Source organism: Plodia interpunctella, chromosome 2, assembly GCF_027563975.2.
Source record: "Plodia interpunctella isolate USDA-ARS_2022_Savannah chromosome 2, ilPloInte3.2, whole genome shotgun sequence".
NCBI classification, from domain to species: Eukaryota; Metazoa; Arthropoda; class Insecta; order Lepidoptera; family Pyralidae; genus Plodia; species Plodia interpunctella.
The window spans coordinates 10,595,407-10,622,446 of NC_071295.1; the positions used below are offsets into that span (position 1 = coordinate 10,595,407).

General features: G+C 35.3%; 5 protein-coding genes and 1 long non-coding RNA gene across 6 annotated transcripts; 2 read left to right on the forward strand and 4 right to left on the reverse strand.

Annotated features, from left to right (window-relative positions):
* Positions 1-10,170: 10,170 nt before the first annotated feature.
* On the forward strand, positions 10,171-11,345 carry LOC128676664 (protein SPT2 homolog). Its single transcript, XM_053756934.2, has 2 exons — positions 10,171-10,460; positions 10,564-11,345. Exons 1-2 carry the CDS (start codon positions 10,388-10,390, stop codon positions 11,292-11,294), a joined length of 804 nt encoding a protein of 267 aa, XP_053612909.1. The 5' UTR covers positions 10,171-10,387; the 3' UTR covers positions 11,295-11,345.
* A 317-nt stretch (positions 11,346-11,662) lies between these two features.
* On the reverse strand, positions 11,663-12,880 carry LOC128676657 (uncharacterized). Its single transcript, XM_053756920.2, has 2 exons — positions 12,763-12,880; positions 11,663-12,472 (listed from the first exon to the last, which is right to left on the reverse strand). The coding sequence occupies exons 1-2, from the start codon at positions 12,830-12,832 to the stop codon at positions 11,790-11,792; spliced, it is 753 nt and encodes a 250-aa protein (XP_053612895.1). The 5' UTR covers positions 12,833-12,880; the 3' UTR covers positions 11,663-11,789.
* A 1,058-nt stretch (positions 12,881-13,938) lies between these two features.
* LOC128676295 (uncharacterized) lies at positions 13,939-15,367 on the forward strand. Its single transcript, XR_010370147.1, has 2 exons — positions 13,939-14,601; positions 14,828-15,367. It is a non-coding gene; the product is annotated as an uncharacterized LOC128676295 (long non-coding RNA).
* Positions 15,357-17,030, reverse strand: LOC128676287 (filaggrin-2-like). The gene is made up of 2 exons (XM_053756318.1): positions 16,921-17,030; positions 15,357-16,270 (listed from the first exon to the last, which is right to left on the reverse strand). The coding sequence occupies exons 1-2, from the start codon at positions 16,991-16,993 to the stop codon at positions 15,561-15,563; spliced, it is 783 nt and encodes a 260-aa protein (XP_053612293.1). The 5' UTR covers positions 16,994-17,030; the 3' UTR covers positions 15,357-15,560.
* Positions 17,031-21,932: 4,902 nt separating this feature from the next.
* LOC128679874 (uncharacterized) lies at positions 21,933-23,196 on the reverse strand. Its single transcript, XM_053762361.2, has 2 exons — positions 23,062-23,196; positions 21,933-22,362 (listed from the first exon to the last, which is right to left on the reverse strand). Exons 1-2 carry the CDS (start codon positions 23,126-23,128, stop codon positions 22,055-22,057), a joined length of 375 nt encoding a protein of 124 aa, XP_053618336.1. The 5' UTR covers positions 23,129-23,196; the 3' UTR covers positions 21,933-22,054.
* Positions 23,197-24,992: 1,796 nt separating this feature from the next.
* On the reverse strand, positions 24,993-26,781 carry LOC128679866 (keratin, type I cytoskeletal 9-like). Its single transcript, XM_053762349.1, has 2 exons — positions 26,647-26,781; positions 24,993-26,312 (listed from the first exon to the last, which is right to left on the reverse strand). The coding sequence occupies exons 1-2, from the start codon at positions 26,717-26,719 to the stop codon at positions 25,123-25,125; spliced, it is 1,263 nt and encodes a 420-aa protein (XP_053618324.1). The 5' UTR covers positions 26,720-26,781; the 3' UTR covers positions 24,993-25,122.
* Between the last annotated feature and the right edge of the window lie 259 nt (positions 26,782-27,040).

A 27,040-nucleotide genomic window follows, 5' to 3' on the forward strand; every position in this document is an offset into this window, starting at 1 on the left:
GATGTACAGTGTTACGGTTAAACCACAAAGTTTGGCTACTTCTAGGTTTTGCCGGCTATATAGGTCAGTCGATATCAGTTAGATAGGTAATCAGGACTTAGAAAAGGACATAGGGTGGGTACCTTTTATCCCGAAAAAATAAAAGATCCCGTGGGAAATTCAGGCGGGAGAAGCCGCGAGCATAAACTAGTATTAACTAATTTTAAACTTTCGCGTTTTATTACTAATTGCTTAATAATGACATTTAACGCGCACACACCTTTTGTACCGCGGACGTTACAACATAATGTCATGCAAATCATATTAACTACACAGGCTGTATATTTAATACCATATGGTTTCAAAAATGGAATAAAAATATGAAACGTATTTCTCTTAAATTAATCCCCCTGTATCTGCGTAACACGCGCAAACCGTACATTATTCGCAGCGCGTGCGCATCTTATTGACGCGCGCCTTGTCTAGAATAACATTATTATTTGACACTTCGTCTATGATACACCGACAGTGTCTCCTAACCCAGCTAAAGCATGAATCCTAAATAAACGACGGCAATCTGTACGACGACGATGCGTGTATGTATACGTGATTGTGTAGCCCACAAGTATGTATATATACACGCACATTTCATTTCACGAATCGTGCTGCCAAACGCATTTGTCGCTCACCTAAGACGCCGGGTAAATATAGAAACATTTTGTATATTTATGATATTGTTTTAGGCAAAAACATTTTTATGTTAAAAACGTACGTTTATAAATGGCATGTTTAAAACGAGTTTTGAATTCTTTTGTTCCACCGGATACATTATATTTAAGTAGGTGTTAAAACGAAGAATTATAAACGCATTTGCTAAATAATAAAACAAAAAATATGTTTTCACGAAACTGTTATATATATTGAATATTATTAATAAATACTATACTTAAATAAAAACAAATATTGTTGTGAACATGTGTAAATCAGCGTCCCTGGACCCGAAAGCCACAATAAATTCATTCAAGCAACAATTAAAATCTCATTTATTAAATATCCAAAAACGGAACAATGCAACAAGTCGCCGGTGACGGTCGTTGTCTCGAAATCCTTAATTAACGGACCATTACTGTATCTATTGCTTTAACTGTATGTATTGTATTAGCGTTTGTAGAATCAAATAAACAGTTTATTTATTTAACTATCTACTTATCGTAGTATCCCAGTATGTATCTCACTAGGTACATATTTTAAGCACTATATTACTGCACTCATATTTCGCACCAGCACCTACTTAGTAGTAAAGGCTCCAACTGAAAATCAGTGTATTGCTCCTAGAGTAATAACATCACTGAGTTGTTTAGATTGCTGCAGCACACACACCCATAATAACTTTTTGTATTTATGGGTAAGTACGTTTTGTTTTTTTTTTATTATCTTAATTTTCTTTTTTGGTGTGTATCTGTAGTTTTTTGAATAAACTTATTTCTATTCTAAAGCATGGCTGAGGAAGTAACTGCAAACTCGTTCAGTCTTATCGAACGGAGACTCCGTTCGTCTAAGTATGTCGCACCGTCTAACCGCTACTATTAAGTTGTTTCAAATTAATTGATACTACTAATTAGTATAAACCCATTTAATTTTTTGGTGAAATTCAATATCCAAAGTACCATATACTATTACGGAAATTGCATTTCACAAAAAAAAATCCAAACGTCTTCCATCTTCAAAGTTAATACGAACCGAATTTTCCTATGTCATTTAAATTTTCAGCATTATTGTACAAGTCCCATTTTGATGGTATAGGTAAAGAGTGATTTTGGAGGTCCAGTGACTATGATAGGTGGTCGAATGGGTCCTTTTGTGTAGGTAATTTTTTTTTTGGGTCCAGTGGGTACTTTGATTTTGAAGGGAGGACGAATGGACCCTATTTTTGAATGGGATCCAATTTTAAAGGTCCAATGGGTACTTTCCCGAATTAAATCGAATCAGCTATAACATGTCTATGCAACTTTGCTGTAAACAAACTTAGTAGTCAGCTAGCGAACCTGACACCACATCTACATTGACGTGCCAGTTTCACATTTTTGCTCTGTAATTTGGTGAGGAGTTTAAAAAAATCTGAAACATTTAACTAGGGGGCTACCATGTAACATACGTTATTATCATTTTTTATCAAATCCTTTATTCAGTATAATCTCCAATATCCAACAACATTATAAAACCTCACCACAAAAACCACGCAGGGTTTATCCGGGCATCGGCGAGTCGCTGTTATTATGTTTAGGCAGGTAAAGAGTTTTCAACTAATTCTTAAATGTTTTACAATTCAGTTAGTAACGTGCTTCGTGTTTGTATGTTTCGTGTGGGCTTGTAGTTGCGACTTGAGTATCTATCGCCTGAGATAAAACGTGACCTTATTATGCCATATGCCAGGTTATTATCTACATGTGTACAGAATTTCTTTAAATTTAGTTCAAGTACAAAACATTCTCATACACATTCAATATTTTGGCAAAGTCTTAAAAGGATAGGATTATAAGATTGCGAGTATTTTAAGATGAAATGATAACTGTGAAAAAAATAATTTCTTACAAAACACACATTAACGCATCTTTCATCATTATGGAATATGAAATATTTAGATTTAATTATTGTGCATGTAGGTACATGCACAATAATTAAATCTAAATATTTCAGTAAATAGGTATTTACTTATATTTATAGAATAATTGTAAGTAATTATTAGAGAGTAATAATTTAACTTAGAATAGCTATTCCAAGTTAATTTAAAGAAAATTATCTCTGGAACAACACGCATAAATTCGCAAAAGTACCTCTGCGCAGTAAAACATCTAATTAAATTAATTCGTTATTGTAATTAGTTGATTTTGCATTCGAGCATTGTGTCCTACGTGACTGCAAACTGCAGTTAATTTGAGACGTCTGAGGATCTAGTGAGACAGGTTTATTGCATTCACTTCTGAATTCTGGGACATGCCATTAAACTAACTGTGCTCAATACGCCTGCAATTCTATATACGGGGATACATGCATCTGATATTTGTGTTTGTTCTACACTTAAAATTGAAGATATTTTCTAATATCAATTGATACACTTAATTTATGTTTACTGGAAAATACTTGATTTTACATTTTAAATATAAAAATAAAACTAAATAAATTAAATTAAAACTAACTAAATTAAACTTATAATATAAATTGTAATATGTTTTTCAAATATCATTTATGAAAGAATGCTATTTTTATTTTGAATATCTTTTATATTTATATATTTCATCGACAAGCCAAAAAAATCTTGTTTTTCTTCCCACTTTCCGAAATACCTACACAAAAATCAGCCCGGTAGTTTTTGAGTTTATCGTGTACATACGCGACTTCTTAATTTTTATCCGTATACAAAATTGACCTAAATCCGTTCCATAGTTTTTACATGAAAGAGAAATAACGAATAATAATATTATTTGTTTTGTGTTATTTTTATTGTTATTTTAAGTTAATTAATTATTGTTTTTTATTTAAGAAAGAAACAGACAGTAAATAGAAAAAGTAGAAGGTGCTGCTTATTATTTATCTATTACAATTAAAAACCCTCTTCTAAATGCTAACAGTACATTATAAACTTAAATAAAGTATTCTTAGCTCTGGGTATCCATGTCACAAAGGTCAGAATACAACATTTTTATAAACTATATTGTTTCTACAACGCGAATATTCACTAACGATATCTACCGGCCGCTCGGCCATACAATTTTAGCCAAGAATATCATTTGGAAGATTCATTGGTGGAGTAACCTAATTATCTAGGTTACTCTACCTCTTCGGTTGGTGCATAATCTAGAAATTATGCGCCAATCCAGAGAGGGAATCTGCCAGCTATTTGTGATGAATAGTTTTGAGCCGGATGTTATCGAGGGTGGAATTTTGAGTGACTAGTTTTCTGATTTTTTTTTATTATTCGACATTATTAAAAATATATATTCTTAAAAAATGTTTGATTCACTAAATAAAAGTGTATCCGCAACATGCTTCTTCAGCTAGGAATAGTTAACATATTTGGGTTTCATCTCCGAGATCCGCGCGCCATCTTGCAGACTAGTCTTGGTGTTGGTCCGCCCCTGGCGAGCTGTGGGTGTCTTCACATGGAGAGAGGACTCCACGACTACTTCCTCTATGAATGGGACACTGTCACCGTCTGAAAGTTATAAAAAAAAAATGGACAACTCTCAACTCATTAAGCTTGGTTCCGATGGACACAGAAACAGGTGTGACACACCCAGAACTGTAGACACATAAACTGTGATCACAAATTATTGCTCTTGCTTGCGCTGGAAATCGAATCCAAAACCTATACAGAATATTATCGGGTGTGGTGGTATATGAAATACTGGAATACAATAACTAGGTATGAATTATGATATTTTTTTGTGTCACGTAGACTGCGTAGTCTGGTTAATGTCATCTGAGTGAATTGTTTATCCATTCTCCTCATCTTAAAAATCAAATTAACTTTTTCATACAACTGTGACCTGTGTTTCGGCCAGTGATACTACCGTTATTCAATTTATTATACGTATAGAATTAATTGTATGTTTCCAAGTTTACGACAAAGGACAGGTTTATCTTCCGTTGTCTATCTCGATGTTAATCATTTTTACGATACGCTCATTTATATTTAGACATTGTGTCATGTTGATGAAGATATATTTTCTATGTTGATGAAGATATAACAAGAAAATGAGTCACTATTATTATTGTAAACATTTCTAGATTCACCGCAAAAAAATCAGGGTTAAAAGTACTTATCTATTTACTATTTTTCCTATTCTATTCTACCAGAGTACCAAATTTTTTCGCCATTCGGACAGTAGATTTTGCATGATTAAGTAACATAATATCCTCAGACACATCTTTGGTTCGTTACGTTCTAAATTTAACTGTCTTAAAAAAAGTTCAGGTTCTCAATTCGGCGCGATCTTTTATTTATAAGTCACTTCAAAGTGTGGAAGTTGCTTTTCGCAATGATTCTGATGGGTCATAGGCCTACTGAGTTAAACAATAGGAATATGACTCAGTATAGTCTGCACATGAATGTTCCATTGTTTTTAGCCTTGAGTTTATTCTCATGTTATATAAATATTATCCACAAAATTTGGACCAACACACTTTTCGCGCACTTTTCGCGTAATTTAGTATTCTAGGAAACAATAATACCTACTTAGACGAAAGTCATGAAATGGCATAAGATGCGATATAATACTTTGTTATTAACTTTTACATATAAATTTAGTTCTGGAGGACTTGAATTAATATGCAAAATTATGCATAATTTTAATATCACCATTCACCATGTACTTTGTTATACTATCATTAAAAATATATTTAAGAAACATTAAGTTCTTCGGGCGTGATAGAGACCAACACTGTTGAAACGAGTTTCTTTCGGCTTTTCTTCTCAGCAGTGGTCGATTCGAAATGCTAGCAGTTTGTAGCGTTTTGTGAAATACTATAAATCCAAAACGAAGTTATTGGGGTTTGAAATTGGCCTGTATTGCTTCGAGTAAAGGACGGTACGGCCGTACCGTACCGTACTTCCCAATATGTATATATTTAAAATCAATTTTTATTTCCAAGACGTCAAACCAGTTTCCCACACGACCTCACAATAGTCTACTTAAAATTAGACTCACGGTGGTTCCCTGCTTGCAGACTGGTCTGTCGCTGTGGCGCGGCGTGGCACACCACCAGTGTGGCTACGACAAGCAACAACGGTAACACACGCATCGTAGACTGCTGGTTGCTAGTAGTGAACTTACTATACTGTGGCGAATACACGTAAGTCGTAAGCGTGTCGCGGGTCTGTCGCGCGTTGCGTTATTCTCAGACGAGATATATTTTTCATTTGTTTTGGCAGTGTTATTGGATATCCTCTGCAAATAGTTATTTTCTCATGTCCTTTGAGTGAATTCAATATAAAGACATTGAATATTCGTGCTACACATAATAAAATAATTACTTATATAAAATACGAATATAGTCAATTAAAATATGATTAAAGATTTCTTTGTAAACATTGGATAAGTTTGTTAAATAAAAATGTAGCTCTGACAAACAATTACTTATTTGACAATATTAATGCAGTCTTGTCAATAGCCTAACAAATTGTCAAAACCTAAATTTTTCTTCTAATTCATAAGTTAATTAATTCATAATTAGTTCTAATTCATGATACAACTGTATAAAAGGGAATAGGTACCTACCAAACAAATCGTAGATTTCAGCAATCCTGTTAAACATCAACCGACGATTTTGTGATAACAGTGAAATCTAGATATGAGCGTCAGTCATCTTTGAATGTTAATGAAATACTTTTTTTTCCATTCCAGTATATCATTTCTTGCAGAATAATCCTCTAGAGTTGCATAACGAAGGAGTGGGTGTACGATTTCCAATGCTGATTGCCGACATAATTAGCTTGAGGCAACAGCACACATAACTGTTTGTTTGTTTATATCATAGCATTTATTAAAATTTTGTGATCTTAGTGATTTCGAATAACGATATATTTTTGCCGTCAAAATCCACGGCTTTGCATATTAATAAAATAAAATTGAAATGTACAAGCTATGTTAACTTATTGTAAAACTGGCGTAACTTAAATTCTACTTTAATTAGAGTACTATATTTACAAATCTATTTAAAGCACGCAATGTTTTCTTGTAATAATGAAGTGACCTTTAAAACTGACAACATTTATTGGAGTTAATTGCAACGGCTTTAGTGCATGTAAATACTTACAGTTATCAAAAAAAATAAATATAATATAATATATTAAGTTTTGCGTTTATATTATTATTATAAATGGTAGGTATTTATTATATTTGGCCAGATAATTGCATAGTTTTAGTATTACCACAATATAGCACAATTGTGTAAGTAATGTAAAAAGATACGGATCCATGCATCTTACTTGCATGAGTTTTACTTGCATTTTATGCTAACAAATGCATTTGTTTGATGGAACTTTTGATTAATTATCACTAATAATATTAGCAAACAGAGGTTTTTCTTTGTTCAGTTTATCCACATGAAAAGGTAAAGGGAGCAAACAGAGATTAGAACAATCATCTATAACTTTTATTTAAATATAGTTTTGAAATGTTATTTATCCATAAATTTATTTGGGCATGGCAAATTAAAAAAATGAATAATTTTACTTATCATTAAGTATTAATCTTATCTTTCATCCTGGATTCAGCGCCAAATGTTCGTAAATGGATTGAAATGTGGATAAAACCAGTCTCTAGGAAGATTGATTTGCGGCGGTTGTATCGGTTTGAATATATCCTTCGGAAACCACGGGTCTATTGCCTTTGCCGTTCCAAAGATATTTAGGGGAGTCTGTAAGAACATGTTTGATGGCAGAGGCACATTTATTTTCGGCCACACCTTCCAATCAGGTCCATATCCAGCTGAAGAAGAAACAATGACAGATCCTGGGTGAAACTGGATGGATCCAGAAGCATATTTGCCGTCAGCTTCCTTAGTGACTGTTAATGGGTATAGAAATGGTGAGTTGGATAGTATTTGTGAAGAGTCGAGTGATGGTATCATCTTGACCCCGGTTATGGAGGAGACCCTTCCGTTCCTGTTGGTGATGCCAGCGATACTTGCCACGCCTATTATTCCATTTGATGGTTGAAGTTCTATGTTATTTTGGTCATCTGAAAATTAATGTAAAATACTAAGTTACAATTCGGAGTGTTCATAAATTAGATTATGTGTGTGTGAGAGAGAGAGACAGTTTAATAGTTTAAGTTGAGAGTTTACTAGTGTAATCTTAGAGTGTAACTTGTCAAAATGATCTGAATACAATTTATCCTTCAACAGTTTTCCGAAATCATCAATCACTTACTTGGTTTGCCAGCCAATGCGGTTGCAACGAAAAATATAGACAAAACACCCGGAAATGTCCTCATGGTGCAAGTTCTAACTCTTAATGCAGCCTCATCATTATCTTTTCACTTTATATCGGCGCAGAACGGTTCTCCATATTAAAATCGGCTCCAGATCAAAAGGCATGAAGCCTTATGACTATAATTCTGCTATCATTACCATTTTAACACCTGGGAATTAATATAAATATTTATGCGCAGAGCCGAAATCACTGTGTTGATGTCACAAAATAATCATTGTGCAGAAGAATAGCGTTATTGCTCATACAGGAAATATATCTATAATCCTATTTGTGGATTTAAACGAAGGAGGTAAACTTTTTCTTAGTTGCAATATCTATCTATTTTTTTAGTGTACACATTTATACAAATACTGTAGGTACCTACTTCTTATATAAAGTATTTTTTTATTTCTCAGTGATCCTTCTTCAGTGTTTTTTTCAAGTCGTATACTTCAGTAACTGTCATTTCATGACTAATGCAATATGTTTAACTCATACTCGGTGTACCTACTAAATCCATGGTTTAACTTGTGAGCTATATATATATATTATAATCAGCACTCGGATCACAATCATAACCTGTTTTGATATACCTGTTGACTATGTACATTATGTACTTTTATATATTATTAGAAACAAAAAAAAACATTTGTAAGAAACAATAATGGTAAGCCAATCTGGCATGATAGGGACCAACACTGTTCAAATGAGTTTCTTTCGGCATTTCTTCTCAGCAGTGGTCGTTCCGAAACGCCAGTAGATTGTAGCTTGTGAGAAATAACTATAAATATTGACGAGAAAAAGTGCCTGTGAAGGTCTAATTTCTGAATAAATGATTTGAATTTGAATTTGAGCTAAACAGTCAGCTAGTAGTGTGCGGGTTGCCTTATTTTTTTTTCTTTCTTTTGTTTACAAGAATTAACAGATACATTATAGTCTGTATCTTGTATCTGTCACTTCTTTAATTTGTGTTAATTTGGCCAAACTGCCAATTGTGTCGACTGCCAATTATTGTCTTTTTGCTCGCTATTGATGTTTGCAACTCAATATGATAACTGTACCTTGATTGTTTGTCCGTAATCTCAATATTAATTAAGTGTTGATGTCTGTATTTTGCGATTTGATTATGTTAGCCAGTGGTATAGACATATGTGTAGATAGAGGTACCCACAGGAAGAAATAACAATTTCTCACAAAATCAAAACCATCCCAATTCTATCAGACACTAAAATCTAATATATTTTAATATTTTTTTTTATATTAATTTACTTTATCGGAGTGTTTATACGTTCTAAGATTAATAATATCTACTTCGCCTTTAAATCATCATACATAAATCAGTTACAGTCTAGATTCTTGTACAAATACCATATAGTTTACTACTTTCTACGAAATCAATAAAATCTTAGTGTTAATTATTATTGCTATGAGAGTTCAAAGGTGATGCAGCTGTTAAGTGGGAGGCTGTAAATCATAAATCTCATCCGCGTCTAAATATCCAGTTCCTAATTTTTATCACAGAAATATACAAATATATACACTTTTCAATACATTATTTAACTTCAAAACCTTTAGTGTATAGATGCTCATAGAACAAAGAGCATACTATATTATAAATGTTGGCAAGTCTGTACAGCTCTGGACCACCGATTTTGATGAAATTTGAAAATTAGTTCAATCACGTTTTCAATAAAATCTTTTTTCGAATGGGGAAAAAGTTGTATTTAAATGAAGTAATTTTATTTGAAGTTGATTCGCAGTAGTTACACAACACAGATAAGTATTAAAAAATATTTCCAAGAAACTACCTACAAGGGTGTGTTTCAGTGTGTTTGTACTACTTTTTCTTCTCCACCTCGTGTGGTTTTCGATATTCTTAGTAGACGTAATAATTGCATACATATAATTTATAGTATGAGGTCTATACTGGCCGAATTAGCATTTTTTTTATATTTTTTTTATATATTTATAATACTTTTAAAAAAGGAACGAAATTAACATACAAATAAAAAAGCATGTTAGCATAAGAAATAATATAGTATCCTTTCAATATTAAAGAGTAATAAAGTCAACCGTAATAAAATATAGCTTTTGAATGTGAATAATGTGAAAGATTTTAACTCAGTTTTTATTTATTTCTCTGTCAAATAAAGCATAATGATTAAACGTATAACAGTATCTTGGAGACCATATAAGTAGTCTATGGTGGCTTTTGCGAACAGTAGAGATTGTCCACCCGAGCTAAGTGCAAATTAATTAATAGCTATAAGATAGCTACACGAACTAACTCACGTTTAGGTTCAACGATCGCTGAATTTCGTTGATCACCAAAATTATTGCCTGATTATACCAGCTCTATATATACTGGAGATTTGGACTACGCCGTTTCATTTTTGTCAGTTTTGTGTCTTATATCTTAGTGATACTTTCCAAATGAGTTCGATAGTATTAACCGTGTTTTTGGCCATGTTTTACACTATCCAGGCTATTCCTGTTGTTTTAAAAGGTATGTCTTTGCTTTTATTAAAATAAATAAATTTTACCATTCCTTTTATTTATATGCGATTTGAAAAAAGACACATTTGACTTATTTTTTTTTATTGTTTCAGGTTCATCGCCCTCTGGCAATGCGGTGGTTTCTATATCGTCCAATGACCCTGTTGTAGTGCGATACTTCACTAGTAATTTCCCTGCTAAGTCCGTCAAACAAGAGACAGTGATTACTCGAAGTCCAGGCGGAATCGAGTCGAGAAGCTTCAGCATCTCTGCACCAGGTCAGGCCGCCGCCGGTTCCGGACGCAATTTCGTGTCCGCATCAGCGTTAACAGCCCCAGGTCAAACTGCCGCCAGTTCTGGACGCAGCTTCGTCTCCACATCGTCATTATCTGCGCCAAGTCGGGCCACTACTTCTGGTCGCAGTTTCGTCTCCACATCAGCGTTATCTGCACCAAGTCAATCCGCCGCTGGTTCTGGACGCAGCTTCGTCTCCACATCGTCATTATCTGTGCCAAGTCGGGCCACTACTTCTGGACGCAAGTTCGTCTCCACATCAGCAGTATCAGCTCCAGGTCAGGCCGCCTCCAGTTCTGGACGCAGTTTCGTTTCAACGTCAGCTTTCAACCCATTTTTGACCCCTTTATTCTTCAATCCCATAAACTTTGAAGGACTCGGTTTCGGAAATTTTGAACCAATGAATCTATTTAAAGGTTTCGAAAGTTTCCCTGATGCCAGATTCTCTGGACCGGGGACAATCAGCGCTGTGTCAGCTGTCAACGACAACGGCCGTGTCTATGGCAATGTTAAAACTATCAAGTATAATAGTAGACCTAAGACTAATTAAAATGTAATGTGGTTAATTGATACAGGGTAATAAATAAGTATGTAAGTTTCATTATGATTTTTATTTTAATTAATATTTGAAATTTCTAACGATTATTATTAATAATATAATTTAATATATCAAAATATATTCAATATCTTAATAATTATAATTTAAATATTTGACATAAAACTAATACCCCTATAATAAAAAAACAGAAATCTATCAATAAAATTAATAAAGCACGCATATATATGATTAGTTTTTATAACATAATGGCCCTTCTCTCATTGCAGCGCCCGTCAGGGCCCTTAATTGGTTCTAATTCTATGAAAACACCTGTATTACATTAAGGACGCAATAAATGATTTGATTTGATTTGATTTGATTACATTTGTTTAGTGAGTAAATATAAGAGACAAGTATTTTAATTAGTCGTCTCTATATTTTTACTTCATTGATCCAGTCCACACAACGATAGAGTTGTCTAACAAAGTGTACTTATTGAGTACTAATTTAGAAATAGCTAATAGCGTGCGACTGAGCAGCTTGTATACCAGGTCCGTTGATGGTGGTGGCTCCACTGTTATAAAGGGTCCCGCCATTCTGATGCACAGCATGAGCAGTACTGGCCTTATAGCCATTGACATCTTCTGACGCCGCCGTCGCCGATCGCAAACCACCAGCATTCAACGACTGAGCATTGGATATAGCAGAGTTGTACCCTTGGCCTTGCTGGGTGGCTGATACAGCTGACTCGAAGTTCTGACCTTCTACGTTCTGGGCAGAAGACAGCGCTGTTCTGTACTGACCGTTGTCTACAGCGTTCGTTACTGCAGCACGGTAACCATGATATTGGGGTTGGTATTGTGGAATATTCTGCCTTAATGCTGTTCCGTATTGAGGAGAGTTGTATGCTTGAGCTGATGGTAATGCTGGGTTGTAATACTGTCCGTAACCGTAGTCATTTGTTTTCGGTTGGGTGTAGTAAGTCGGGGCTATGTTAGCAGCGCCGACTCCTCGTGCGTAGGAGTTGCCAGTGCCGCTGATGCCTTGGCCGTAGGCGGTCGCATCGCCGGAGGAGAAGGAAGACCCGATACTGGTCGAGTGCTTGACGCCGGCGACGTCACTGCTGAAGCCACTGCCAAAGCCGTAGGCTAGGCTTGGAGCTTGGCCAATGTTGGGGTCGTTTCTTGGAGCTGATGGGAAACAATTACATTTTAAGGACTTCGACTTCAAATGACATCATTACAATTAAGGAAATAAAATATTAATATAGTATTCCTTAATTGTGTTCTCGGAAAAGATGACAATATTTGTTTCTGGGTAATATTCTTTACGTCAGTAGTGGACCAATCAATATCAGCTATATCAAATAAATTGCCGTATTTTAGCTAGGTACAAGTTTTTCACTACACGTCACGTATATGTAATATAAGTATTCTAAACAAACTCTAATTACAACAAAAAAAAATCTGTTTTAACTTACCAATAACCCATATAGGTACAGCATTGGCCATAGCCAAAGCAGTAATAAAAACTACAAATTTTCCTGCCATTGTTACAAAAATGTTTTATATCTTGTAAAGTCTTGACTTGACTTTCACCCGTAATGGATAGCTGAGGACCATTTCTCCAAGCTTATATACGAAAAAGATATTCCCCCACTCGCATCCCGACTAGATTTTTAATTATATGTGCTACCGGTACACATAAATAAAATATGATAAAATTTATGTCCTTTCTAACGAAATGGTATCATCCAATTCCGTTGATAACCAATAAAAATAAAACTGCGTATGGCACTCGTGTGATATCCTGATTAGCCAATTTCTACTTAGTTGAGATGATTAGAACTTATAATAAAATCTAAATGTGGTAAACGAAGGCTTCGACATTATGTTATTTAGTAAAGACTTGTTTGTTACTTAATTTGCATATTTTATTTTAATGCCTTGATGTATTCGAGCTCTTGCAAAGCTATCAGAGGCACCCAATTATCGAAACACCTATTAATTTTCTCATGAGATCATATGAAATTCATACACATTTCGTATCTGTCCATTAGATGACCACTTTTTGTATGTTATGTTGATGTTTTCCATAATAATTGTAACTATTTGAAAATATTTATGTTGGTAAATTACATTAATTTAGCATTTGAAATATTATCATTTAAAATTACAATAATGTCAAATTAGTTTTCTTTTTATTAATTGAGATCTGAAATAACTGTAACATATTAAAGGTAATCAGAAACTACGTTAATTAATTAATTAGAACCTACATTAAAAATCATATTTCATTATGCAGATGTAGCTGTTTGTGAAATTCGCATAATTATTACAGTGAAATAATTTTGAGATGTGGTTGCCTCTAAACCGAGAGGTTCCGGGTTCGATCCCCGGTCGGGTCATGATGGAAAATGATCTTTTTCTGATTGGCCCGGGTCTTGGATGTTTATCTATATATGTACAAGTATATGTTATAAAATACAGTATAGTTGAGTTGGTATCCCATAACACAAGTCTCGAACTTACTTTGGGGCTAGCTCAATCTACGTGATTTGTCCTAATATATATATATTATTTATATTCATTTATGTGGTGAAATTATTTTATTTCTTCCACCTCTTCCACTTTAAAGTTATTTATTTGAATTGCATTTGTACATATATGTTCCTATTAGTCAAGAAGCGTGCCAGTGGTCTGACAACCAAGGATGCCGATGACCGTGCGAAGTGGAGAAAAAGTAGGAAAGTGGACCCGACACTTAACGACCGTGGAAGAAACCGGAAAGACGAAGGGATCAGGAAATTATGAGATAGAGTAGATTGAGATATATATAATATGAGTTTTAAGGATCATGCAGAAAAATTTATCTGAAATAAAAAATCGTGTTAATTTGCGCAACCAAGGCTGGCGGCAATGTTTGGAATTTATTTAGTTAGTAACGGATTTTGATGTACTACCTTTTATGTCCATTGATTTATGATATCAATCAAAACACTCTTGACTTCCTTCAGTATCACCTGCCAATCAGTCCTCTGGCAGATTAACGTTAACAGTACCTAACTTTTTATATGTTTGGTCTTAAACGTGCTTCAGGTGTCAGCGACCTCTATACTCTGCAATTTATTAAATTATAGATCATATCAACCTATATAAGCCGTTGTTCTTAAGAGTATATACTCATTTGTCGGGTAATAAGACTCCAGACATTATTTCTAAATAGTTGACTTGTTTTATAAAAATGGTTTGTCCTATGGAAGTACTTTTTATATTTAGTTTAATTTCAATCGTTCGAGGAACACCAATTTTTCTAACAGGTGTGTATTTCTTATTAAATTAATTTATTTTACTCAAATCTTCACCAATATTACTGAATAATGAAGAGTATAATCTACCAATATCGATGATGATTGAGATAAAATTATATCTTTTTAGTTTAATTTTTCTTTTTTCTTTCTTTTTTATTTAGAACAGTTTTTTTGTCTTTTTGAAGAAATTCTATAGATATTTTATATATACAAGGAAAAAATATATTTATTTTAGGATCATCCCCCTCTGGAGACGCAGTTATTGCCATTTCGTCAGACAATCCAGATGTCGAGAAGTATTTACGATTCGGATTCTCAAAGCTTGACAACACAGATGACGCAATTGTCACCGAGGCAAAAACTGTTGATGATAACATCAAAAGTGTAGCAGTATCCAGTAGATTATCGCCAGAAGCTAATGATTTGAATACGGGAAGAAGTTTTGCCTCTTCTTCGTTCAATCCGTTCTTGCTGCCATTTTTCTTCTCACCATTAAATTTAGAAGGCATTGGACTAGCAAATTCAGGCTCTTGGAACTGGCAGAAAGGCGTCGAAGGTTATTACGACCCTGCCTTGTCGGGAAATGGACAAATTACGACAGTCGCCGCCGTCAATGACAATGGGCGTATTTTTGGAAATGTGAAAACTGTCAACATTGAAAACAAATCATAATACAGTAACCTAAGGAAGGTCACTTTTTATGATTTAGGCATTTTGTATGTAGGAATAGGATAACTTATGTCATAAATTTAAAATAAACAAAATTTTAAGTATCTGTCAGTCTTTTATTGACAATTCCTTATGTTATATTCTCCCAAACAATAGCAATTACCATTTTGATTGTGTGTTGTCCTTTCGTACCCATACAAATGTACAAAGACAGTGAGATAAGCAAGTATTGGTCATCTCAGTGTCTAAGTAACCATTTTTTACAAAAGAATACATTAAGTAACTAATTTAATTATAACTTAGTAGTACCCCGTGTTAACAGCATGTGACTGAGCAGCCTGAATGCCAGGAGCATTAATGCTGGAAGCACCACTTTGCTGAAGAGCTCCACCTTGTTGCTGCACAGCTTGAGCCGTGCTAGCTCTGTATCCATTGATATTCTGCGCTGCAGACACCGCAGCACCATAGCCACTTATATCATTTCTAGACTGGGCAATAGCACCGTCATAGCCACTGTTAGCAGCCGACATAGCGGATCCATAGTGCCCGTCATGGCTATTAGCTGCAGCTACGGCAGATTGATATCCCAAACCCAAATTCTGAGCAGATGATACGGCTGATTGGTAACGAGCTGGTCCAGCGCTTTGGACAGCTGATGCTGCGGCTCCATTATGTCCATGCGATTGAGCAGATGAGATAGCCGAGCTGTAATCTCCAAAGTTTTGTGCTGATGACACAGCTGATCCAAAGCGTCCAAATCCATTGTTGTTATAAGGCATCGGTGGGTACGATGGTCTTGCGTTGGCGACGCCAACCCCTCGGGCGTAGCCGTTGTCGCCCCCGGCCATGCCTGAGCCGTAAGCTTGGGCGTCTCCGGTGGAGAACGAGGAGCTCATGCCTGTGGCGTGTGCGATGCCGCCAATGTTGCTGCTGAACCCGCTGCCGAAACCAAACGCGACGTTCGGAGACCGACCGATGCGCATGTATGTGGTAGGTAGGAATTCAGCTCCTGAAAAAAAAAATACTCGTAGGAGATCTTTTCTATGATAGGTGCTATTTAGATTTTGCTTTCTTAAAAGGTATTTTTTTCCGATTTTGAAATATTCCAGGAAATTTCACCGAGTTATCAATTAAAAATTTTACGGATCATTGTGTACATATGAGTATTGACGATACAATAATTATTATATCAATACATCCTATACTATATTCAATTTAGGTATAGGTAGTTCACAAAATTCAAGTTCGAAATAAATAAAAGAACCTGAACTAAAATCAAAATCAAATCATTTATTCAGAAATTAGGCCTTCACTGGCACTTTTTCACATCATATTCTAAATTAAATGATATTTACCAAAGCTACAAACTACTAGCATTTCGGAACGACCACTGTTGAGAAGAAATGCCGAAAGAAACTCATTCAAACAGTGTTGGTCCTTATTATGCCACAAGGGCGTACCATTTTTTAAATATAAATTTATGTATATTTTTTTATCAGTAATATAACAATGTAAGTACATAGTCAAAAGGTATACTGAAACATTATGATTGTGATCAAGTGCTGATGAAAGGAAAAAAACCTGTATGTTTTTTTCCATACAATGACCACGACGAAAAGAAGGAATTATCAATAAACTTCAAATTCAGGGATATCTTACCAGTGATCCATACCGGCACTGCATTTCCGACTGCCAGGGCAGCCATCAAGATGACCAGCTTATTAGCAACCATTGTCCTAGGATTACTTGTATAATTGCACTGCTGTACCTTTCTCTAGCAATGAGCACTTGCACAACATTTCTCCTAGCTTTTATAGTAAAGACATAGCCCCCACTCGCACTTACTGGGTCACTGTATTGACGAATTGTTACAGCAAATTACCGTATAGTAATTATATTAGATGACCGATCGAGAAGATTATATTCCTCCTACTTGACCCACAATAGAAAGAGCGTAGACTAATAATAACAATAAATAAATATATTAGGACAAATCACACAGATTGAGCTAGCCCAGAAGTAAGTTCGAGATTTGTGTTATGTGATACTAACTCAACGATACTATATTTTATAAAAAATACATATATAGATAAACATCCAAGACCCGGGCCTATCAGAAAAATATCATTTTCCATCTTGACCCGACCTGGGATCGAGCCCGGAACATCTCGATTCAGAGGCAAGCACTTTACCACTGCGCCACCGAGGTCGTCGTAGACTGATTTAAAAATAAAATTCATAAAACAAAAACAGACTTTAGTATTAAGTTACTTAATGTTAAATAATTTCATAATAAGGCCAAAATAATAAATATTAATTAGATAATAAAAATAACAATTGAATCTACACTTGAATGAATAGTTTGTTTGATTAGGTTGACAGAATTAAGCAATTTTTTTCTTACAAAAAATTCTATATACCATGTATACAATATGTATATAGTTATATAGATTTACATATGTATATCAAGATGTTTCAGGGACTAGATGAAGCAACGAGAGGAATAAAACATAACACAATTTTTTAAAATAATTTATTGAGCATAACCATAATAAATAATATATGACTTAAACACTTAGGATACAGATTAATCTTAAATAACTCTTCAACGGTATATCTTTAATGAGCGAGCGATATCCTTTTTTGGTAAAGCAATTTTATAGTAATGGCAATGTAATAAAATCTAGAATCTGAATCCAAATCTACTTAATAACCCACTCCGATATCTCTACATCATATGCAAAGTTAATTAAACTAAAAGCGCTGGTTTTTCCAATGCTTATCTCTAAACAAAAAATAAAATCTGACATTTTATTAATCTTGACTTTATAAATGCATCGAGGTCATCATTTTTATTGCAATATGGAGCAGAATCTGATTTTGTTACCTACCATTGATGTATAAATTGTCCTAAAATTTGAGCACATTCATTGTGTAAAAATATATCGAAACTAATCGACCGACTTTTGTGATATTTTCAAAATAAAGCATTTTTCTCTATTAATCTATAATTAATTAGTTTTTTCTACCAGCAACTGCGAAAGAACCAGCTGCGGCAAAACTGTTACTTTGAGGACCTCCTTCATTAGACCGCCCTTGATTATAATCGTTATAGTCGCCAGGACCACTGGGGCCATCATTCTGGTTACCTCTTGGTCCGTTATTTTCATCTGGATTCTCATCAAATAGAAGCCCATGGAACCCATATCCACCTCCTCCTTGTTGACCCAAAGAAGGACCATAATAGTTTCCGTTAAATTGGTTATTGAATGCCCCCTGACCGTTGCCGAAGTAGCCACCTGGCCTTTGGTAACCATTGTTAGGGTAACCGTGGTTAGGATAATTGTATTGGTAATTGTTAGGGTAGTATCCATTACTATAGCCACCACCGGCTTCGTTCGCCGAAGATTGAGACTGGCTGATAGCTATGTTGATTGGTGGATACGGTTGTTGATATCCCTGTTGGTATCCCTGCTGGTATCCTTGGTAGCCTCCTTGGTAGCCTCCCTGGAAGCCGCCATTATTGCAGATGCCGTATTTCCGACATAATTTGTTGGCGTGACTCCTGGGCTCTCGAACTAAGCCACTGACCGCTCCACTAACAGCTGAGGCATCTGCAAATTAAAGATCACAAAGGGTCCCATTACTTACAATTACCTAACGGTGCCGATATTGCGAATTTATCGATCTATCGAGCTCGATAAGCCCGCTGAGATTATAGAGTATCAATAAAAAATTACAACCTTGGGCCGCAGACGGACTCGGTCCCATAAAAGCGATGCCAAAAAACAACGGTAACAATCGAAAGACAGCCATGTTTTGCTGTTTATTCCGTTATTGGGTGTGTTAATTTTTTTGCGGGTCAAAGCAGTTTTATATCTTTACACGAGGCCATCCCCCACGCCCAGTGTATCGAGGCATTGAAATTATTCGTGAAAATCCCACGGAAGTAACTTGTATACAATGTAAGTTGTAAACAATACCTTCTTTTGGATTAACCGTCTTGAAATTTCAATTGGTATTTTAACTAGCTGGAATATAAAATAGGGTACCATTGTATCCTTCCTTCTATTTCCGAGAGGTCAGATTAGTATCCATACACAGTATCCATAACATCTTGTACAATTCGTAACAATGAGAGATTTGTTAACTGCCAACAAATTTTAGAAATTCTTATTTGGAATAGCTAACTAGCGCCCCATATTGGCTTCACTCGGGTGAAACAATAGTAATTAAATTAATTAAAACAATAATGATTTTGCCCTTAAACTTTCTTCTGCAAACACACTTTCTATTGGTGAAAATCCGTTTATGAGTTTATCACGTTCATACATACAGATGCGACAGGGGGACTTCTTTTTATATGTATGGATATTATTATTACATTTTCTTTCTTAATTTAAATAATCTGGAGACCTAATAGATCTTGCAACCCATCTCATCCGCTCCATACCGGGCGGTTCTTGCTTCGTGACAATGGACCGGAAGATTCTGTTTCCTAATTCCTTGAGATGGTAATGGTTTGCATAATTACAGATTTTGCCAAAATCCGCGCCATAATACAAGGCTCTGCGTGGGTGTAAGTATAAAGCATGTTGTATAGTAAAAGCTAGGTTTTATAAAAAAAAAATTTGAGTATTTTGCAAGAAAAATAAGGATTTTTCGTGTTCGTCTTAAATATTGCGAATTCAGTGATATAAATTATTTACTTAACCGACGTAAAAACATAAAATACACTTATTTTTTCACAAAAATACAAATTTTAAGGTACCATATAATAACATTATTGAGCCTTGCAACTTAATTACCTCAACACAAAAAATAAGAGTTTAAAAAATTACAATACACAATACGTACAAATTAGCCTAAATATACGCTGCTAGAATAATATATCACCTCCCATGAGAATGTCATTTACTGTTATTACTTTTAAGACTAAATTCAAAAAATATTTAAGTAGTTCACAGATATCATAGTTCTGCAGCATTGGAATGTTGTGTTTTTCCTATGTGTAATTTAGTTTAACATAACTGTTGCGTAGTGCCACAATCTGGTTACGTAGTTATAAGTTTTAAATTTAGTTTTTAATTTAGGTATAGTACCCGCAGAAAACCAGCGTCATGGCCCAGACACGACACATGCTGAGTGGGGGCCACTTTGGTGCATGTTTTAATTCCGGATTGTATTGTCAACTTAGATTTAATTGTCATTATGTACCAAATAAACTATTTTTCTTTCTTTCTTTCTTTTTTTTAAATTAAAGCTAATCGCTCGCTCGGCTTAGTGGATCACAAGCACGGCTTGAATCACGCAACCTTGTGCATGCGAACTTGAACTTAGATTATTTCGCACAGATATTGTAAGGCGCGGTCCAATTAAAGATAACTTGTTTTGTTGGATAACTAATCTGTTTTTTTTTTATTTAGCAAACGGACAATATTTAGTTTTGGGACAAATCCGAGAAAATGATGTTGAGATGGACGAATGAGAGAAACAAAGAACAGAGTAGGGTAGCGTACGAGAAGAGAGTGTGTGGTGGAAAAGGCTGAAATGATGATGACGAATGAACGAATGAATGATAAATGACGATTGAAATAAGGGTCTACTTTACGTTTTTAGCTATAGGTAAATATTTTTTTATCTTTTCTATGATTTGTTTTTTGTTTTAATAATTTATATAGCTACATCCGAGGTTCCGTTCCCTCAGGAGCTTCGGGACAAAGTGTTTCCTATAGGATATATGTTTTTCCTATATCCTTATAGGAAACACTTTTTGTCCCGATATAATGATGAAAAGTGCACAAGTGAAATGACTATTCTAGGTTCTACTTGTGCACTTTTTATCGAATCTTTAAACTAAACACTAAATAAAATATGAAAATACAACTACCTGAACACTTAATAAAACATCTTTTAATTATATAAGATTAACACTTCACCATCATTGTTGGCAAAAAACCGATAATGTCTTAACAAAGAGCTATAACGGGAGATTAAAAAGCATTTATCATGGTTATTACTCCTTGCAATGTTAGGCCATTGATCAGACTAGATCTCTAACGGTTTGTTGTTGAAGCATCAATTCAGGTTTAATGTCAATTGTATCTTAACTTTTAGCCTTTGGTAAATGAGTAGCCAATTTTGTCGACATTAGACAGAAAATAGACAAAGTTAAAAATAGATAAAGTTAAAGAGATCTTGCGCTGTAATGAAAATGGAACACTCAGACCTTTGTTATCTAAGGCTGTAAATAAAAATAGATAATTCTACCTACTTCTGATCTCACTTACTTTGATCATAACGGCTATAGGCAATTTATTTTTAATGGTAGACTTTATGGCCATATAATTCTGGACTAGAGCAATGTAAATGGTTGAAATAAAGTTCTCACAGTGAAAATTGGGTTACTAAATAAAGATATAGATTGAATAGAACGCGGAAGATTACAATTTAGCGTCCCTACCAAATCAGACATTTCAATAGCATGTAAAAATACAATGATAAATCTTTACAGATATCTGAGCGATGAGTTCCAAAATTAAATTAAAATAAACATATTTTTAGAATTGCACCTTATTATCATAAACAGTCCTTATGCTGGCGCTCGCGTCCTCAACCAGAAAATATCCTGAGCCCTACTATTCCGAAGACTTAGCTAATAATAACACATATTATGTAATTCCAACACTTTTATTTTAAATATCAATTCTACGTACAAATAAACAACATTATTACTCTTAATATATACAACGTCCAATCGATAGACAAAATCTTATCTACTTTGTCTTTTAGTTTATTTCCTACTCTGTGCTTTAGCTCTGGCGACAGCGACAGCTATAGCATCTCCTGTCTCACTCTTGGCGTTACTCTCCGCATTGCTTCCTGAATATCCTGCTCCTCCGCAAGTATCACATGGCTTGTTTTGGTTGTCGTTGTATTCTCGATATCTCTCGAAATGTGGGTGATGGTGGTGCCAGTACGGAGGCGGTGGCGGGGGAGGAGGGGGCGGCGGCGGAGGCCAATATGGTGGCGGTGGTGGGGGAGGGGGAGGACAGTAATGGGGGGAGCGTTTGAATCGTTCCACTATTTTGAGGTCACCGTCTGGAAAACAAATTATACATTAATCCCAATACGTATTTCTAATCACAATTACACTAATGCAATATTTTAAGACGATTGGTTAAGTAGATGTGAGACGCATTGTTGACAAATACTTATGTATTTCTATAAATAGTGCCATAAAGAGTTCATCTATGTATGTATCTATCAATATAATAATGTCGCAAAGTACTCACAATTAATTATTTACTTAATCAGGGAAATCGTTAAAGGATCTTAGCTTGACCTTCATGACCTTCATTGCTTGGCATAGTCAAATAAACTGCTTTTTAAGTACAACTGCATCAGTAAATGCTAAATCATGAAGAATAATCAAGAAAACGACTTGTCTTCTCTCATCATAAGTGAAAATATTTTGGCTAATCATATTAGAAAATGCCAAGGTAAGAGAGATGTAAGGAATATTCCATCGATAAGAATCAGATACAGTAACGCGATATTATCCCTTACGGGGTATACAGAGTCATTAGTTGTGAGACTCGAAGCCGACTCTTAGCTGTATTGTGGGCATATTGTTGGATTTTAGATTAAATAGTGACAGGTCAGGTAGCTATTCTATTTATATTTCTAGCCCTTCGTATGTGAGTTAATTAGATAATATCAAAATAGTATAGGTACATAAGTACACTGTCAATCAAGTAAAAGGTCATAATGATAGCCCATAAAAAAAACCGTACTTACGTCTAACTTCGGCCGTAACATTTTCTATCACAACAACAGCCAGTAGCAAAGCCCCTAATCGCCACATTTCGAGGTGATCTGAATACAATTGTGACACGTTACATTTTATATGTCTCCTGTACTAACAAGAATATATCACTGTTGTGTGATAAATGATAAGGCACACTTTGGTAGGTGCCAAAACGTGGTTAGGTGAATATTTGTATGTTTGTTTACCATTGTGGTCATTGTGTATACAATTTTGTTTGCACGTGGTTTTCGATGATGTAAGGTGGTTGTATTGTATTAAGGAAACATTGCTAGGAAAATGTGTTGGGAATCTAATTTAATATTTAGCAATAGGGAACTAAGCGAATTCTTCGAATTGTGACAAATTAGGTGTAACGAACAATATTACACATCCTGGTGAAGTGATTACTCTTTGGACCTTTTGCATGTCTGCGAGGATTCACTACTTATACCTACAACAATTCTTCACAGTTTTCTTCTGTCAATTTCATCTATTGGTAAATGAGAGTCATAAAAAGTCATGTCAGATGCCTTTAGGCGACTTGAATGCGTTGTTAGCAATAGGATACTTAATAAGAATTAATGAATCTATTGGTAAAAACAATTTACATCTATTACTAGAGTCCCGGCTCGGCTTCGCACGAGGTCGCTGGTATGTTTATAGAAACATTCTGGAATAAATTGTATAAATAACAGTGAAAACTGCATCAAAATCGTAGTTTAAAATAAGAATTCTTAGAATCAGACAGACTTGACAAATTTTAAGGGTATTGTGGTGAATCATAACAGCATTGGCGGTATTCCATGTTTAACCTCGGATCATTAACTAGAACCATTCTAAATTTCATCAAAATCGGCCGACAAACAGCGAACAGCAACATTAATCGAAATTATATAATTTATAATTTTATTTGTTTGGCGTTCTATCTTTACTTCTGTTTGCTATTGCTGTTAATATATGACTAATCTCTTCCAGTGTTTGTTTGTATTAACTTTATTATACGAAAAATACATCAATTAATTATTTAATAAATTTTAACTTCATTTCATTTGAGGTACGAAAGATAAGTGTATAATGACGGGCTTATTCCATGTGGGGAAATGTGTTTTTTGGGTATCTTCCTACGTTTTCTCATCTATTTCGTTCGATTATTGGCATCCTTGGCTGTTGTTAGACTAATGTTATTAATCTTTGAAGACACTTCCTTGGGTTGCGCCTGTGCTAGGAGCAGGCGTAAGCGGTTTTTGTTCCTTAAGTAATTTGCCGTTTTACTTATATAATTTGCTGCTGATTTGGACATCACATCATGTCAAGTGATGTTTATTACATCTCCTTTTCATCAGCTTTTTTCCGGTTTCTACCTCAGCCGGTAATCGTTGGAGCCCAAGGTCCGATTTTCTATCTTTTTTTCATCACTTCGCGTCTTTCCATAAACATGCATATCATCCTTGACATCAAGCCGATGTTTATTATATATGTAATCTACATAATCTTAGAGTGTGTTTCATGCATTTCCTTCCACAAAATAATTACCCAAATCGCAATCGTGTGGAACATAGATTCCTATCTATGTTCAAGACTTTATAGTCTTGAATATAGATAGTTCAAGACAGGAGTCTTGATAGGATTATTCCTATCAAGACTCCTGTCTTGAATAGGATGTTCTGAGGTTCTGCAATTTATTCTTAACGATTTTTCTGAACATCTTTATGAAGATTTGATTGATCTTTGGTGTGAATATATATTTTTTAATATCTTAATCGGATTTTAAACCCTATGATGAGTCATAGGATTTAAAGGCCGATGTTACGACCTGCATCTGCTGTAGCAAATGTCTGGTTATACCACTAGGCTAACAAAGCATTAGGCACAAATTTGGCATTTATTATTATAGGAGAAGATAATAAATAAAATGATTAGATATTATTTAGATGCTTTATTAATATAACAATATTTAAGTACAATAGTCTCACAATTTAAAATCTAAATAACAAAGGTTATAAAAATAATATTTCAATTTCGATAATTCATTATGGCACAAATATTCGCATTTACTTTCCTCCAACGGACACCGCAATAGCGTTTCCGGATTTACTTTTAGCATTGCTAAGAGCGTAGTTGCTCTTTCCACTACATGTGCTGCAACCAGCCTGCCCTTCTGTTTGCAATCCTTGGGAAGCTAGACCCTGGGCAGTAGACAACGCAGACTGGGCATCACCGTACGACTCCCGGTTCTTCTGGCTACCAGAATATCCTTGACTGTTAAATCCTGATCCACCCTGAGATTGGTGTCCGTTTTCAAATGATCCACCGGCTTCATATCTTGAACTATATCCACCTCCAGAACCACCTCCTAGACCTCCAGTTGCACCACCACCAACTCCTACTTGGTGACTCGAGCCTGAAGTAAGTCCACCTTGGCCAAAGCCTCCTCCTTGCGCGGAACTACCTCCTTGACCAAATCCTGCTCCATGTGCTGAACCTACTCCTTTTCCAAATGATTCGGCTTGAGAGGAGCTCTGCGCTCCAGAACCATCAAAACCACGAGATTGGGATTGCTGTTGACCGCCACTGCCAAAACCTCCATTGTCAGAAAATGCACTAGATCGTTGATTATTGCCTCCACCACTTGAGAAATGGCTTTCTTTATAGCTTCCACCCTGTCTGAATTTAGATTGTCCTTGGCCGCCATATCCTCCTGCTCCCGAAGATTGAGCTCCAGCTTGCGCTGAGCTCTGCGCTCCAGAATCACCAAAACCACCGGATTGAGACTGTTGTTGACCACCGCTGCCAAAACCTCCATTGCCAGAAAATCCACCAGAATGTTGATTACCACTTGAGAAATGACTTTCTTTGTATCTACCAGCCTTGCTATACTGGCCATCAAATCCTCCTACTTGGCCACCATAACCTGACTGTTGTCCACTAAAACCTCCAGAAGAACCACCAGTACCCGACGACTGGCCACTAAAACGTCCTGAGTTTGATTCATCATTGCCGCCGCCAGCATCAGAAGAAGCTAATGAAAATGCTTGACCAGCATCCTGTGATCCGCCATACGCAGTAGCAGCTGCCCCACTGAAGATCCCTCGTGGCTGGCCATCACGTCCTCTTTGGTAACCACTCCAGTTGTGTGTATGGAAGAATGGCGGTGGGGGAGGCCCTGGTGGCGGAGGTGGCCGAGGAAATCCATCTCCACATGTTTCACATGGAGAACGGGCTATTCTATTTAATAGCACATCTGAAAACAACATAAATTGTGTTATTTTTGATCAAAGTCACCAGTCAAAGCTATTAATCAGATATTTTACAGTAGTTTAAGTAAAACTGTTAAATTATATAATAATTCTCAAAAGTATCAACAACTCACATCGGAACAAGCACTTATAATAACTCAATATTCCGTAAGGAATTCAATGAATTGTACTACATACAAGAGCGATATGACGCTATGAATATACTGATATATTTGAATAAATTGGCCATAAAGTACATAGGATACAATAGGATGCAACAAATTGCTCTTAAAATATTTTATTCAATTGCTCTAGGGCAATGAAGTTAATGATGTTTACCTTCCGACTTAATAACCGCGCCTTGCACCGCCATCGCAGTAAGACCTAATAAAACTATAGTTAATTTCGCCATCTTGGTGGGAGCCTAGACCAATTCTGAGGGAACCCGACTTCTGTAGCAACATTTATACTTCAAATCAGCTGAAAACACATTTTCCAAGAACTTCATCCTTGTCTAGCATAGCTATCTGAATTGATTTTGTACACAGCAAATATTACACTTAAGGATATTCACACGATCGCGTTGATTCGATATTTTGACGACGAATGTATGTATTCTGTAAATTACCTCCAGAAAGACCAGAGAGATCACTTCATTGTAATAATAGCTTACGTAATAGAATTGTTGACTTTTGTTTTCAGTTTCCGTATTTTCCATATTATCAACGATCGA